The sequence below is a fragment of the Leptonotus elevatus genome, chromosome 8 (assembly GCF_054856555.1).
Source record: "Leptonotus elevatus isolate MCC_2025b chromosome 8, RoL_Lele_1.0, whole genome shotgun sequence".
NCBI lineage: Eukaryota > Metazoa > Chordata > Actinopteri > Syngnathiformes > Syngnathidae > Leptonotus > Leptonotus elevatus.
In genome coordinates this window covers 12,380,167-12,394,751 of record NC_141246.1, presented here as the reverse complement: position 1 = coordinate 12,394,751, position 14,585 = coordinate 12,380,167, and the positions used below count along the sequence as shown (strand labels likewise).

General features: G+C 40.1%; 1 protein-coding gene across 6 annotated transcripts in view; it reads right to left on the bottom strand.

Annotated features, from left to right (window-relative positions):
* Window positions 1–825: 825 nt before the first annotated feature.
* Window positions 826–14,585, bottom strand: part of tbc1d1 (TBC1 (tre-2/USP6, BUB2, cdc16) domain family, member 1) — a 39,600-nt gene continuing 25,840 nt past the window's right edge. For all 6 annotated transcript variants that reach the window (XM_086083352.1, XM_086083350.1, XM_086083353.1 and 3 more), the window contains 9 exons: window positions 14,289–14,486; window positions 11,858–12,019; window positions 11,081–11,239; window positions 8,235–8,335; window positions 8,001–8,144; window positions 7,267–7,426; window positions 5,673–5,842; window positions 2,408–2,584; window positions 826–1,723 (listed from right to left, as the gene is read on the bottom strand). In XM_086083352.1, coding sequence (XP_085939478.1) covers window positions 1,415–1,723; window positions 2,408–2,584; window positions 5,673–5,842; window positions 7,267–7,426; window positions 8,001–8,144; window positions 8,235–8,335; window positions 11,081–11,239; window positions 11,858–12,019; window positions 14,289–14,486 — 1,580 coding nt within the window. In that variant the 3' untranslated portion in view covers window positions 826–1,414. The remainder of the gene's footprint in view (window positions 1,724–2,407; window positions 2,585–5,672; window positions 5,843–7,266; window positions 7,427–8,000; window positions 8,145–8,234; window positions 8,336–11,080; window positions 11,240–11,857; window positions 12,020–14,288; window positions 14,487–14,585) is intronic.

The following is a 14,585-nucleotide window of genomic DNA, read 5'->3' as shown; positions in this document are numbered from 1 at the left end:
ACTGAGCAAGATGTTCGATTTTTGGTCATGATCTCCTGGACGAATTTGGAGATTTTATTTCCTTAGACCATTTTATATACCAATATAATAATTCGTTAGATTATCTAAGATTTAATCAATTGCTTTTAGCTATCTCCAAGGCATGGAAAAAAATTGCCTGATCGAAAGAATAATAAGCAATTTGTTTGTCTTCCACAAATAATGTCATAAAAAAAAAGATCTTCGTCATGGCTAAAACGAAGTCTAGTGATGCACTTAGCCATTAGTCCTGCCTCTCTCCAAATGTAAGAACAACATTTGAGAGCTGAGACAAGCGCCTGATTTTTATGATTTTTGAAGCTTTTTGAATTTTTGGCAATGTTGTTAACAGTCAAATTCAGAAGACATTTATTTTCACTTAAAATAATAATGTATTGGTTTTTTTGTGAGGCTTATGAGCAGCTGCGGCTGTTTTGAAAATGTATCTAGAAATCAAATTGAGTTGAGTGTTACCCTCAAATTCTAACAATGCCAGTTGTATTGTCTTCTCTTGCTGGTTGAGTTGTGCGACAAACTTAACAGAGACAACTTGCTCTGACGTGTTTTTTTTTGGGGGGGGGGGCAGGCCCCACCCTTCAACCACGAGGAATTCCTGGAAACAAGTATACGTTTGTTCTTTAAATGCTCTGCGTCATACAGTTATATATTCAATGATGATATGAAGTAAATGCTGTTTAGTGACTCGCCGTGTTTAGACAAGAGGGACACAAACACCATCTTTAAGCATGTGCGACACCTGTGAGAACATCTGACACACAAGCACAAAGGAAACCGCTTTCAGATGCGTTGAAATGATATGGAATATATTTAAGTATAGACTGGCAGTAATAACCACTTAAAGTAAAACAAAACAGGTGCATGGGATAAAATACGTTTACAGTGTAACTCCAACTGATTGTTGCAACCAGTGCACTAACACACTTGCATACATGGCTTGAAGCTGCATGGCTGGTGGAAGGAATACAGTGTCACCAATACAGTAAAGGATGAACCTCAAGAGGTCATAAAAAGCTTCTTCTTTTTTTAAAAAGGTCTTTGACTGGAAGGCACCTCTACAGACTTTTTGTTCTTCTTGTAACACAAATACAATATGAAATGCATGAGCTACCCTCATTTAGCTTGTGCCTTTCTGAACTTTCCAAAGTTTTACTAGTGAAATTCATTTCCTCAGTCATACGCACAATCTTTGTGAATAAATCGCTGCACGGTGTGCTGGCTATGTGTAGCCCGCCTCAGACACAAGTACAAGTGCTAAGTGCCATCTTTGGGACAGGCTGGTCAAAACACATGCTTGCTTATCACACAAGGTGTTTGGAAAAAAATTCTCCTGTCGCTGTCTTTTAATTAAACAGCTGAAACAAAAAGGACACAAGAATCAAGTCTCCCCTTGCCCATTGACTACCTTCTCCACGAGAGGCACGTGTTGCTGCGACGACTCCAAAGTCCGATCATCCTGACCTGCTTGTGTACCCACCGCTGCGACTTGGGCTGCGTGGAATTCCACATGGCCGTCAGCAGTCGTTGGTACGCCCAGGCTGGCGAGCAGCTTCTGGAGACGCGTGGCCGTGCTGGCCAAATGCTGCTTCTCCAGCTCCAAAGAAGAAACCTGCTCCTTGAGCTTGTTCTCCGACTGCGCCAGAGCAGCCAATCGACTCTCAAGGTTGCACACCCGAGCGTACGATACCTGGGCGGGAAAAAAAAAAGGGGGAATGGAGGTTACTAAACAGTCAATTTTTACTCTGAAAAGAACTACAGTATATTTGGTCCGAGTCTAAACAGAGTCAACTTTATACTCGGAACTTTGGAAGAGAGTAAAATATTCAAAAACAAAACACTGAAGAGTTGAAGAGTCAGGTGGAATCCTCGTACATCCCTTTTTGGTCTGCTTCTGGACACGCCAGCAATATATGCACTAACAATAAGTCTGGCATAACCAGTGTTTCCCACACCATGTTAATATTTGGGCGGTCCACCCAAGTAAACTACCCAAGATGTTTGCAAGAAAATTTCATATTAAAAAACATGTCACCACTGGATATACCGTACATAACGTTAGATATGACAGCCTTATTTTATTTATATTATTTTTAATTTCAATACAAAATAAGTGTAAAAAATATGGTCTTACTGAGAGTAATGTGTTATCAACAATTTTTAGTCTGAAAATTCACTAGAATGCACGATATGAAGTGAAAAAAAACCGAACCCTAAAACTGTACTTTTGCAATTGCACATAATACGACCTCAAAATTCCACTTTTTAGGAAAGTTCTACATCAATAGTTTATCGACAAGGTAGGAAGTGAAAGATGCAGACAAGCGCAAACCTAACAGTAGAGAAACCCTAAATGAATATTCTCTGTATGGACCTGCAGCTCCTCGAGGAGATCAAGGTTCTGCTGCCTCAGACTCTGATTGGTCCGCTCCAGTTGTGCAGCGCGCTGGTGTTGGTTGAAGGTCGGGGGCGTGTCCAGGAGTTCATCCTGCAAGACGTGGTACTCCACCTCATACGCCTGAAGCTGTTTGGACAGATCCATCTCACAAACCTGCAATCAGGCACAAAAATGCTTGAGAGTTTGTGTGGACTGCTAATGTTAGCTGCTGGTAATAACAGGCTAGCCGCTGATTGGCTAGCATCCTTTTGTATAACGTACCCTTTTTTTCTAACAGTGTATGCTGACGATAGTTTGACCCCAATACTGTTCATTTAATTTACTTTAATAAACAAATCAGAGGTCAGACAGCATTCAATAATATACTGTGATTGACTTTTAGGGTTCCACGATTATTTCAAAAGCTTTTCTTGAGCTACTTTGTCACTCTAGCGCCATCTTTGAAACTCACTTTCTGTATAGTGTGTGAGGAAATGTGAGTCACACATCAGGCTACCTATAGTCAACATGACATGACCAGATGGTACTGGGGGGAAATTACCTGCAGGCTACTGCACGACTCACTTGCCACTTCATTCAAACTATAAAGTCAATGCATACTTCCGGCGCGACCTGATAACATGTTTGACTCATACAAAGGTACAAATTACCATCACACTAAGTATTAGTCAAAATAATGACACAAGGAGGAAAAATCATGGCTAAGGGAGTATCTGATGAGTCAGTCACGACTTTTAGAGTGTGATGCTGAAGACTTTCTGTGTTTTTCTAGCTCCCTTCACCACTAATGTCAATGCAGGAGACTAAATGATCTCCACCCATCAGCAGCTCACATCGTCATCATCATTACAAGGCACAAAGGGCAGCTCTTGGTGTTTTATCATGATGTAATGTTGCTGGCAAGAAATGCGAAATCACACCTGTGAATTGAACCACAGGGAGTGCAAGCAGTTCTTCAGCAAATTTAACACAAAAGAAAAATGCACACCCATTTACAACACCCAATAGGCGAACATTGAATTTCATTATTTCTAAACAAGTATTTCCGTATACAGGAAATAAAATACATAAAAGGAGGTTTGACCAGGTCAAAAGAAGGGCTGGGCGATATAGCCCAAAATTCATATCACGGTATAAACTGCATCCCTTCACAGTAACGGTATATATCGCGATACAGAATTAAGTGTATCATTTTTATTTTATTTTTTATAAATAATTTGCTTACTGGTTTACATAGTCCTTTGTAGAAGCTAAATGGATTTAAAAAACAATAAAATAATACATTTACTTTGGATAACAGCATTTATTGTGCAAATCTCTAATCAAAATGAAAAGTCAGCACTCTGGTGCAAAATAGTGCAAACAAAAAATATTGTTAATATTTTAAATGAAAATGGTACAACTGGCTTAGAGAAAGTATTCACTTGAAGATGACGTGGCTATTGTAAACAGCACAAGTCTAAGATTTATATAACACAAAGATTCGGAAATAGTTGCAAATAGTGATGGAAATGGAAAATGAAGCTTCATGAAGCACTTGTGGTTATTTTTTTTTACTCTTATTTGCTACGCTGAGCGCAAGGCCAGGACGCAGATATGACGATAGAGTCAAAATCTCTACATTTTTATTGAATTAGGGCTGGGCAATAAATCAAATTAATTCGATACATCGTCATTTAAAAAATCGAATTGTCGAACATTTTCTAAATCGTGAAATCGAATTTTGTCTTTTGAATTATTAAAAGCTGTTGTTTTTATGTCGTTGTTTACAATAGCTACCAACTACTTAATTGTGGCATTTAAGAAAAAACTTTGAATCTTAAGTTCATGTCAAAACTAATTTAGAATCAGTATACATTATTGTTGTCTGAACATTTTGCACAGGAATTATTTTTGAATAAATGAAACCTTTAAAGTTTGTTGGGTTTATGAGATTAGAATCGTAATCGTCCTGAATGTCTGTAAAAATCGAGATTTTATTTTTTGGTTATATCGCCCAGCCCTAGCATAACGCAATTCTGAGTCTGTTGAGTCGACATCTCTTATGTGTATAACGCTAATAACGGTGCTTGTACACGTGTGGATAAAGTGATGTTTATGTTTCTGAGAACGCTGAGAGGCACTACGAGATGACTTCTTTATTTTTATTTTAGACACCGCACTACTCAAGAGATTTGTCACAGCTCGTCTTGTCACCTTTGCCCTCCTCTCACTCTGGCTGTGACCAAATTGGCATGCATGACTCAAAACAGAAGTGTTTTAAAAACAATAAGAGTGTAACTGAGGTTCTGAACACCTGATTGTAAAGTCTTAAAGTTGTTGTCTAATGTTATTAATTTATGATAGATGGATGATTAAAAATGTTATGTAGTGTCCATTATCTCCACATTTTAATTTTCACAGAAAAATAAGAAAATTGGAATGAAATGAGAAGACAACATTTTAAGCCATGCAGTTAAAGTAGAGTTAGGGTATGTTTTAACTAACATTCATGATTAACCCAACAAAACCTTTTTAACAGCCGTTAAAACCGTAGGTGTCCCAATTATAGTTGTTTTTTCCCCCTTAAGATGTTTCCCATGAGAACCCGCTCATCAGTGTCAACACATCTGGCCGAAATATTAGCTACCTGGAGTGACTTCCTGGCCTCGGGCGTTAAAAGGCAGTACTGCCACACCCAGACAGGCTAGATGTAAGTAAGGTGTGCTTATTTACCTGAAGCAAGAAATTCAACCAAGAAAATGGAAAAAGAAAAGCGCTTTCCCCACTATTTATGACCTCTTTCGGATCTGTAAAATTTGACCAATAAAGCAAAGAAGTGCATGTTCTACAAAAAGCAGCCTGTCCACGGATGGGTGGAAGTGGCTTTGAGGCCACAGCAAGTTCAAACAAGCCTGCGCCCGAGCAGGGAAGAGACGAAGCGCAGCTCTCACAGCTGAGCGACCACACCAAGTGCTCACACTTGAAAGTTGAGCCACCGCTGTCAACACGGCCGTTCCTTCTCACATAAACACTCGTACTTCATGCACAGGAGGCACTCGTCACTACGGTAACCAAGAAATTGGAGGAGAAGCTTGTGGCAGCGTCCTCCACACACAAGTGCTTCTTCACTTCGGCCAAAATATTTTAAGCTGCTGCAGACACTCAGTTGTTAACAAATTCATCAACAGCTAAATAATTGCTCAATGACGCGAGTGGAGGAACGCTGAAAGAGTTAGGTGATTGCTTTCATCGCTCTCACCTGATTGATGGTTTTCTCCATCTGCACCAGGCCCAGTTTGGGCAGTGTGGTCTTAATGAAGTCCACAATGGACTCCAGGCTGTCATGTTGCAAGATCAGAGGCTTGTGGCTCCCCAGGAGACTCAGGGCCACCTTGAAGATGACTTCTGGCCCCTGGAGGAACAACATGTCTGACAAAAGGAAAGAAAACACAAAATGTCAACACGTGACCATACTTGCAAAACATGGGCTGACTGGAGACACACAAGTTAATTTTCAAACAACGGATTAATTGGCGTCAACTTGTTTTAGCACAGATGAAAACTTGTGGCATGATATGGTTAGCCAGAGTAGGTGTGTGAATGCATGCGGGTGTGGTGATGATTATATGAGAACATACAACAATTTAAAAGAAATGGGAGTGGAGGCATCGCGCCCAATATACAAAACCAACGCACGCACATGCACGTACACACACAAATACGCAGTCACGCTGAGATGAGCCCTTGGAGACACAGAGTCTCGTTCAGTAACTCAGCACCATGTAAGATGTCGGGCGTGAAAAAATTTGAGATGAAGTAACAAGGGAAAGTACAGACAAGACACACGAGTGTGGGTGTCAACATGACACGCCATTCACATGCATTAAAAAAAGACCACATGAAAACCGGGTTGCAAATGACCTACAGTTGAATAATTTAATCGTTTGATGACTTAGCATCGCAAAACAGTATGGGATAGATTTAATTCAGAGTCTTCCATTTATCTTGAATCAATATATAAATTGAAGGACTGAAGGAGGGAGACATGGAAAACAGGCTGGATAGTGGCTCTCGAGGACCGAACTTGGCCACCCCTGGTCTAAAGAATGTGAAAATTTTTCGTTTCTTATTAAACCCCCTGGGCGGCATAGTGGATGACTGGTTAGCACGCCCGCCTTCCAGTGCAGAGGACGTGAGATCAAGTCCGGGCCTCTACCTCCCTGGGTGGAGTTTGCATGTTCTCCACGTGCTTGCGTGGGTTTTCTCCGGGTACTCCGGTTTCCTCTCACATTCCAAAGACATGCTTGGCAGGTGGATTGAACACTCCAAAAAAAATTCCCTAGGTGTGATTGTGAGTGTGGATGGTTGTTTGGCAACCAGTTCAGGGTGTACCCCGCCTACTGCCCGAAGCCAGCTGGGAAGGGCTCCAGCGCCCCCCGTGACCCTTGTGAAGTCAAGCGGTTAAGAAAATGAATGGATGGATGGATTAAATCCCCTGTATAAGACCCCCTTTGACAATTTTTTTTTAATTTAAAGGGAGGTATTCAGAGGATTTAACAGTATATGATATGTGTCAGAAATATTTTTCAAAAAATTTGATTTGATACCAATTACATGGCAAATAAACACTAAAAAACAACAACAACAACAACAACAACAACAACAACTGTGCACTCGCATCCACACCTATAGACAATTTAGACTTCGAAGAATCTAACATGCATGTTTTTGGGAGCGTGAGGAAGCCTGAGCACCCAGAAACCCCCCCAGCAAACTCCACACATGAGGACCTGAGCCAATATTCAAAGTTTCAAACCTCGGACATCTTAATGGTGAAGATGAATAAATCTTACCAAAGACTCTGGCCACGAATCCGAGGGGGAAGTGTGAGGCGAAGGCGGTGAGGAACCACGGAGTGGCGTACAGGCTGGGCCCGATCTCCTGTTCTTCCAGGTGGCTGTAGAGATCCCGGTGATAGTCATGGAGCAGACGTGACAACTGGTACATCTGAATCTTGTGGGAAGGACACACAAAATACAAGCTGAACACATTTCTGTAGCTTTACTGAGATACTTTCGTTTAGCAAACTTTTATGAATGGTTGTTGTAAGATACTGAAAGTAATGAAACAGGGGTGAACAGTAATAGAAATTCAGAGTAAGTGATAATTTGTCATTTATAATAATTTTAAGAACATTGTTAAATTATTAATACATCTGAGAGTGCCGAGTCATACTGACAATAAAATTAAGTGACACAGCTCTCTGGCATTTGACAAGTGTTCCTATGTTGTTGCTAGCTTTTCTAAGCAACACACGTAAGTTATTGTGTGGCTTTACCCTATTAATTTTTTTTTTTAATTCATAACTGACTACCATAATCCCTGTAATTTTAGCAACAGAATGGGATAAATAGACTTTCCTCACAATGACCTGATCACCACAACGGCTTGATGAGTGCGAGCTAATTGTTGTAGACTGTGACCTACAGTCACATCTTTTGTGCAATTCAATCATTACAAATACTTAATTGATCCAATAACCCCTTAATTATAGAACAATTAAGAAGGGATTGCCGGTGCATTTTACCTGCAGGATAATCATATCAGGCCTGTACTGTTTGCGGAGGCCGACATCATACATGAGAAATTTGAGCATGTTGAAGGCGTCTTCTTCCCCCATGTGTAACAGCAAAACTCCAGCAATGAAGGACAAGCCCTGGCAGTATCCAACCTATAGGAACAATGAGATAAATGTGGTATTTATGCAGATATTAGGGGAAAAGTTGCTGATTCTGTTAAGAGTACAAAAGCCATTTGACACCTCAGGGTCCAGCAGCGAGTAGGCCTTGAGGATATTATACAGAGACAGTTGTCCTGCCCCCAGCTGGGCTTGGAAATAGGGATGAGTGGGAAATGTGCGACCTGAGAGATGAGACAAAAGCCATCTAATAACACTTATGCTGCAAGACATTGGTTGTTACCTGAGATCAATGGGCAAAAATTCGAACATTGTTTCACCTAATTTATATCTAAGACCGGATCAGATACCTTTGGGTGTGTACATGCATCACTTCCGCTAAACTAAAAATACTCAAGGATGCTCGACTTTTCACTTTGCGTGTTTCCACAGCATCATGCTTACAAACATGTTCATGAAAACAAGCACATGAATGTGGCTTTGTGCGGTGTGCATGCCTTCCTTCTGAAGGGAGTTGACGTGACATGTCTCTTTTGGAAAAAAAAAAAAAAAAAGACAACATAATGAGGAGTGAGGACTGCCAAGTCATCCCGAGGTGCATGTGTTGATAATTGGCAGGTGTGTGCGGTTTGCGGCTGAGGACTTCTCCGCTTAGAATGAAACATGGCAAAACTTCGGCAAAGACAATGGCAACCGTGCGAGCGCGTATGTGCGGAATGTGCTGTGGGGTTTTTGCTTTGCTTGTGATTATGCAGCGACTCCCTCCCCTGCCTGAAGGAAAAGTGTTTGTATTGTGCATCTGAGGTGTGTGAGGGAGGGCTGCACTTTCAGTCACAAATTGTACATCTTCCTCATGTCACCTTGCTTCCTCTTAGTTCTATGTTTTGAATGTTTTCACCATATACAACTATTTTGTAACAAGAACATGATCATAATCACCATCTGAGTCATATGTGCTAACGGGAACTGTTGCGATGTTTACTGGCGATTAAAGTACAAAAACAATACAAGACGCGCAGTGTGTGTGAAAGTGTAGGTGTGGAAGTATATTGGGTGGGGTGCATGCCACCACACTTGTGTGGCTTCGGGGTGGAGAGTGTGAAAGGGGAAGAGCCTTAAAACACAATAGCATTAATCAAAGACGTTGACAAGAATATGTGAAAACTATAACATGATGTACAATATAATTATGATAATAGTAATAATGTTATTTTTAAAGCACTTTTCTAGAGACTCAAAGATGTTTAAAAGTACTTGGTTAAAAACAGATAAGAAAAAAAAAAGATTCTAAATTAATATTGATCTAATGTAAAAATTCACCCTTTACAAACTGTATCTTCAATATTAAACATTGTTAAAGTAATTGCTTTGTTGTCAATCAAAGACACGTTTATTATCTTGTTTTGTGTGTTATCAGGAGAACCTGATGCCAAAGTCATTCCAAGTACATATAGAACCTCAGAACCTCAGTTCAACCTCAGTAGAATCTCAGTTTTCATATGCCATAACCTTTTGCATGATTTAGTTCTCAATCACTTTTTGTCAGAATTGTGTCACAGTTTTCATACATCCACTTAGTTTTCAAACAAAACCCTCCCCAAAACAAAACGCACGTTTCAGTTATTAATTTCTTACAATCGATGCACCATTACATTTGCTCAGGACTCAGTCTGCCTATGTTGCGTGTTGAGTGAGCATCATCCCACATGTTCAGCCAATGCATTTAAAAAAAAATGTTTAGAAAGTATTCAATTTAGGCCAAGGCGTAATCCACAACGCAAACAATGACTTGGGCAACATCGGCGTAACACATCCTTTCAAAAGTTCAGGGCCTCAAAATACAAAAAATGTCAAACGTTCAGGGCTTCAAAATACAAACGGTTATAGAAAGTGTGGAGAAACTGTGATAATATACTGGTGTGCTTTTATTTTGATGGTCTGACTTTTGACATGTGTTGTGCCAATTAGAGCTGTGCGATACTGGTGCCAATATCGCCGATACCAAGTACTTTGAGGTTCATATAATATTATGGTATTTTAAATCATCTTATTAGACTTTCTTCATGGGTTCTTAAAGATGCCGTGATATAATATCTTCAACGGAAACATACCTGGGCTGTAGTAATAATCTTCATATTCTTAGCCCCTGTCAGTCTTCTGCACTCAAAGAAACATCAGCCACCGAAGTTCCTCTAGTCTAGTCACATTACATAAAAGATATTTACATGTTGTGCTCAAACGAAGCATAATGACTCATTATCATTTTATGTCATCCACTGTAAAAATAATTATTTGCTGCCGCCAGTGCTGCCCACCGCTGTCATTGGCACATGTGTGTGTGCTACAAAGGGATTGCGCGAGGAGCCCATGAGAAACCAAAATAAATAAATGTAAAATATCGGTACTAGCGCTCTGGTATCGAGCCGATACCGATACTCACGTTGGATTGAATGTCCCAATGTTGCCCCAACTGTTGCAGAACCCGCCAGTAGAGTTGTTGCTGTTATTGCATAGAGTTGTTAATAAAAGCTTGTTTTGTGGAATACGCCTTGCCATCTATTGGACCACTTTTTACGCAATACCACAAAGTTACAAGTGTCAGCCATTTGATAGAGAAAATAAAAAACATGATACAATTCAAGAAATAGTTAAAAACAAAGGATGAAAAGGCCCCCTTGTCATCTTCCATATGCCATTAAGAGTCTTCGATAGAGGTAAAAGTGATTGATGTTAAATGTTTAGTTATCCACCTCATTAGTCCTTTATATTTATAATCACTGTTTTACGTACATTAAACTATATTTATTGACTATAAAATGTATTTTTGTTAATATTTTTGGGTGTCTCCAACTGATTTATTGCATAATTATTTCCCATAAGAAATATTGCTTTGATTTTTGTATGATTCTGTTTTAGTCCGGCTATATGAAACAGACTAATCGTGAAAACTGACGTTCCATTTGCATTACCCAAATCTATGAGGATGGCGTGCTGTTGCGTGGTGAGCTGTTTGAGCAAATCCTTGTATGGCGTGTCATTGGTCGGTGGTCGAGAGGGGACCGTCTGCTTGAGCAGGTACTGTTCAGAGAGGAATTTCCAGATCTCTCCTCGATGTTGCTTTGGCACCCCTGCAGGCAGGAGAACAAGAGTTGGATTGAAAGTTGATTTTGGTGGAGACCATGTCAACAGCTTCTGCCTCTCTCTAAAAAAAAAAAAAAAATACCCAATGTCAGTTTGATTGCTGGAGTTGGAGTTTTGAGAAAAATTATGAATTGAAAGGATGTTGTGTTTTTCCCATAAGAATATAAAAAGACTCCTCCAGACATATTTTGAATATCCAGACTTTTTCTTCTCCATTTATTCTCTTAGAGAATTTTGTAAATCAATTGGTCAAAAAACAGCAGCAAGATACATTTCCTTTATCCTATAGAAAGAATAGTTACAATTTGTTGTACTGTGCTGTACAACCAGGATTCAGTAATACAAGTAGGTAGCAAACGAAGGACTCCCTTTTTTTCGTACAAAACAAGCCTGCTAGACAAAGGGGGGAAAAAAACAAGTAGGTCAAAGGGGAAAAACGAACGGGGTAAACTCAGATTCCTTTGCAGCACTGGGGGGAAAGGGCCAAAGCTGATAAGGCGAGAAGTTGTAGTACACAGTTCCAGTCAGGAGCATTTTACATTAAGCTTTGGTCAATATTTGCAGATAGCGGCAAAGCTAGCACTGATATACAAAGGCAAACACACCTTGTGCGACCGACAAATGTATGGTTTCGTGGTCAAATTTGCCCTTTGCCCTTCCAGGAGTTCCCAGCATCTTCTCCCAGACCAACGTGACCTCCTTTAGACAAGGAGTGATTTCCTCGTAGTCCAGCTTGAGACGCTTGTTCTGCAAATCACTCTCAGAAGCTGCAAACATCAACACACATTTAAAAAAAAACACATCAGTCATGTGACTTGGCAGGAACCACTTGCCTCTGCCATGTGGGATGTACAAAATATGTAAATTCAAATTGCTGTATGTCCAAAAACAAAACGCAAATAGAAAATATTATTTTGCTGATTGTTGGTCCTAACCTCGAAATGTCGTCGGTCACGACTATCGTAACAGGAGTACATCAGTTGTCTTTAGCTTGGTCCACTCAGTGACAGAAAAGAAACTTCATCAAATGCATTATACTGTAATGTTAATTACTTCCACGCAATCACAACTCAGAACAAAAAAAATATCATCAGAAAATATTAGAGGAAAGTTTTGCTAATAACCCTGACATAGAAATGACATCTGAAGCAAGATAAGGAGTATGTTTTTCCTACCACCAATGACCCTTTATTCATTGTAGGGCTATTTTAAAAACAAACACAACTCTTACAACATCCTGCGGTGGGAATTCAACATAGACCACAGGCATAAAAAGAAGATAATCAATCATATCCCAATATGTACGTTTGCACCAGGTCACAGCTTGACTGTGGAGTTTTTCGGGCAAGTTGCCTTTGCAATCACTGGCTGGACTATCTATCACACTTGGAAAGAAAAAAACAAAAACAAATGGACAACTTGTAAGTTTCCGTTAACAGCCATCATCAAAGAAGGTGAAGGCACACCCAGAGGGCCTAATCTGTTCCTGTTTTTGGCAACACCCTTCCTCTGGCTGCCTCCCCAATCTCTTAACTCACAGCCCCATTCTTCTCTTGTCGTTGTCATGTTGAAACTCAACTGACTTCTCTTGCTCAAAGTCTATCCGTCTTGTCTGTCAATTGCGTTCCCACTCTCCTTTTCTTCGCTGTGTGGCCAGCTGCAACTTGGCAGATGTGCTAAAAATGACTTCATCACTACAGGGCAGAAGAGGAGCGAAAGAGGCCACAGCCTAATCCAAAATACCTTCAGAACCCCCCAAGGAAAAGCAGGGATTATTAGGTGTTATTCAGCAACCAAAGTGATTACAAGAATTAACCTGCACCCCAAAAAATTGGCAAAAAAATCATGTTGATGTCATTGGGATAGGGTTAGGGTTACACTCCAGCTGTAATGAGCTTAATGTGGATGACAATGTTCAACTGTGACATCGTGAAATTACATTATATAGTTCTAAAACTCTTGAAATGTGAGCTTTACTTGTCATAATTCGGTGGGGTCAAAATTAAAGCGTTCATTTTGGAGATTAAGCTAGTTGAAGCATTAAGGGAAATGAACTAAAATAACTTTAAGACCAGACTTTTTTGTGACAGTATGACATTGATTTGGTGGTGTGTCTTGAGATTTTTCAAATTTAAAGCATGTGGCTCAATAAAGATAGGTGGGAAAAAAAAAAGTTCAAGTCCATAAGGAAATGCTCACTGTGCTGTGGCCCAGCTCGGATGCAAATATTTTAAAACGATTAAATTCGGCTCATCAAATCCAAACCAATTTTCAGATTCAAATACACTCTTATTATTATTTCCATTATTCCCTATGTGTCAACCAGCTTCCCCAAACGGTTTGTTTTCAACTTTAAATTCTCATCTGTACTTTAGTGGTTCTGATGTCTGTCGCTGGAATTAAATATTATTCCACAGACTAATATGTGGTGGAAACATGGTTAGAAGACAGCGACAGGGAGCCAAGTTCCACGCAGACACACAAATGCCATAGAGGCAATTACCCAACCTAACAGAAGGAAAAAACACAACTAAACAAGTTGTGTTTGGCGTGTGAGAGATAGGAAAAGGCTAAACAAAATTGTGGTCGAAGATCAGATTTGATTTTCTTACATCACTCTCACTTGACCCACATATAATAACACCTTGCTGAGTAGGCAATAAGGGAGTCAGGGTGTGACACTTACTGTAACTGTGTGTTATACAAGCCAACTAGGTCACGAAATGGGTGAGGCATTTAGCACACCCTTGGAAGTGCCAAGCACCAAACAAGTATATAAAAAAAAAACCCATCTATTTCGCTATAAGGTGTTTATTTCCGGTGAGTTTAAGTGGTTAACAAAAGAAAAAAACAATACACAAATGCACAGTTAATCACCAATCATGCAAACATTAAACAAAATGCAGACTGATTAGACCTTTGTTACATATAACACAACATTATAAAGGCTGTTGTATGAACTTGTGTGTACAAATACATATAATACAAATACAAATAATGCAATACCCCCACCCCCCCTTCATTCGTTCGACTCACCCTGTAGCTTCTGGTTCTCTCGTTCCATCCTTTGCAGGAGAATTTGTTGCAGGATGGCTGTCCTCCATAATTCCCTCAGCTCCTCTTTGCTCCTTCTGGTCCGGGCTTCCGGAAGCGCTTTCTTGGGCAAGTCCACACTTCCTGCACAGATACCTTGATCCACACACGACCGACCCCCATCTAGACTGTCTCCGCGGTCTGAAAGGCACAAGATTTTACGGCATGAGACAGGACCAGAGAACAATTCAACTCGAAAACAATTTCGGTGTTTGCTGCAGGAATGACCAGGGAAAAGTT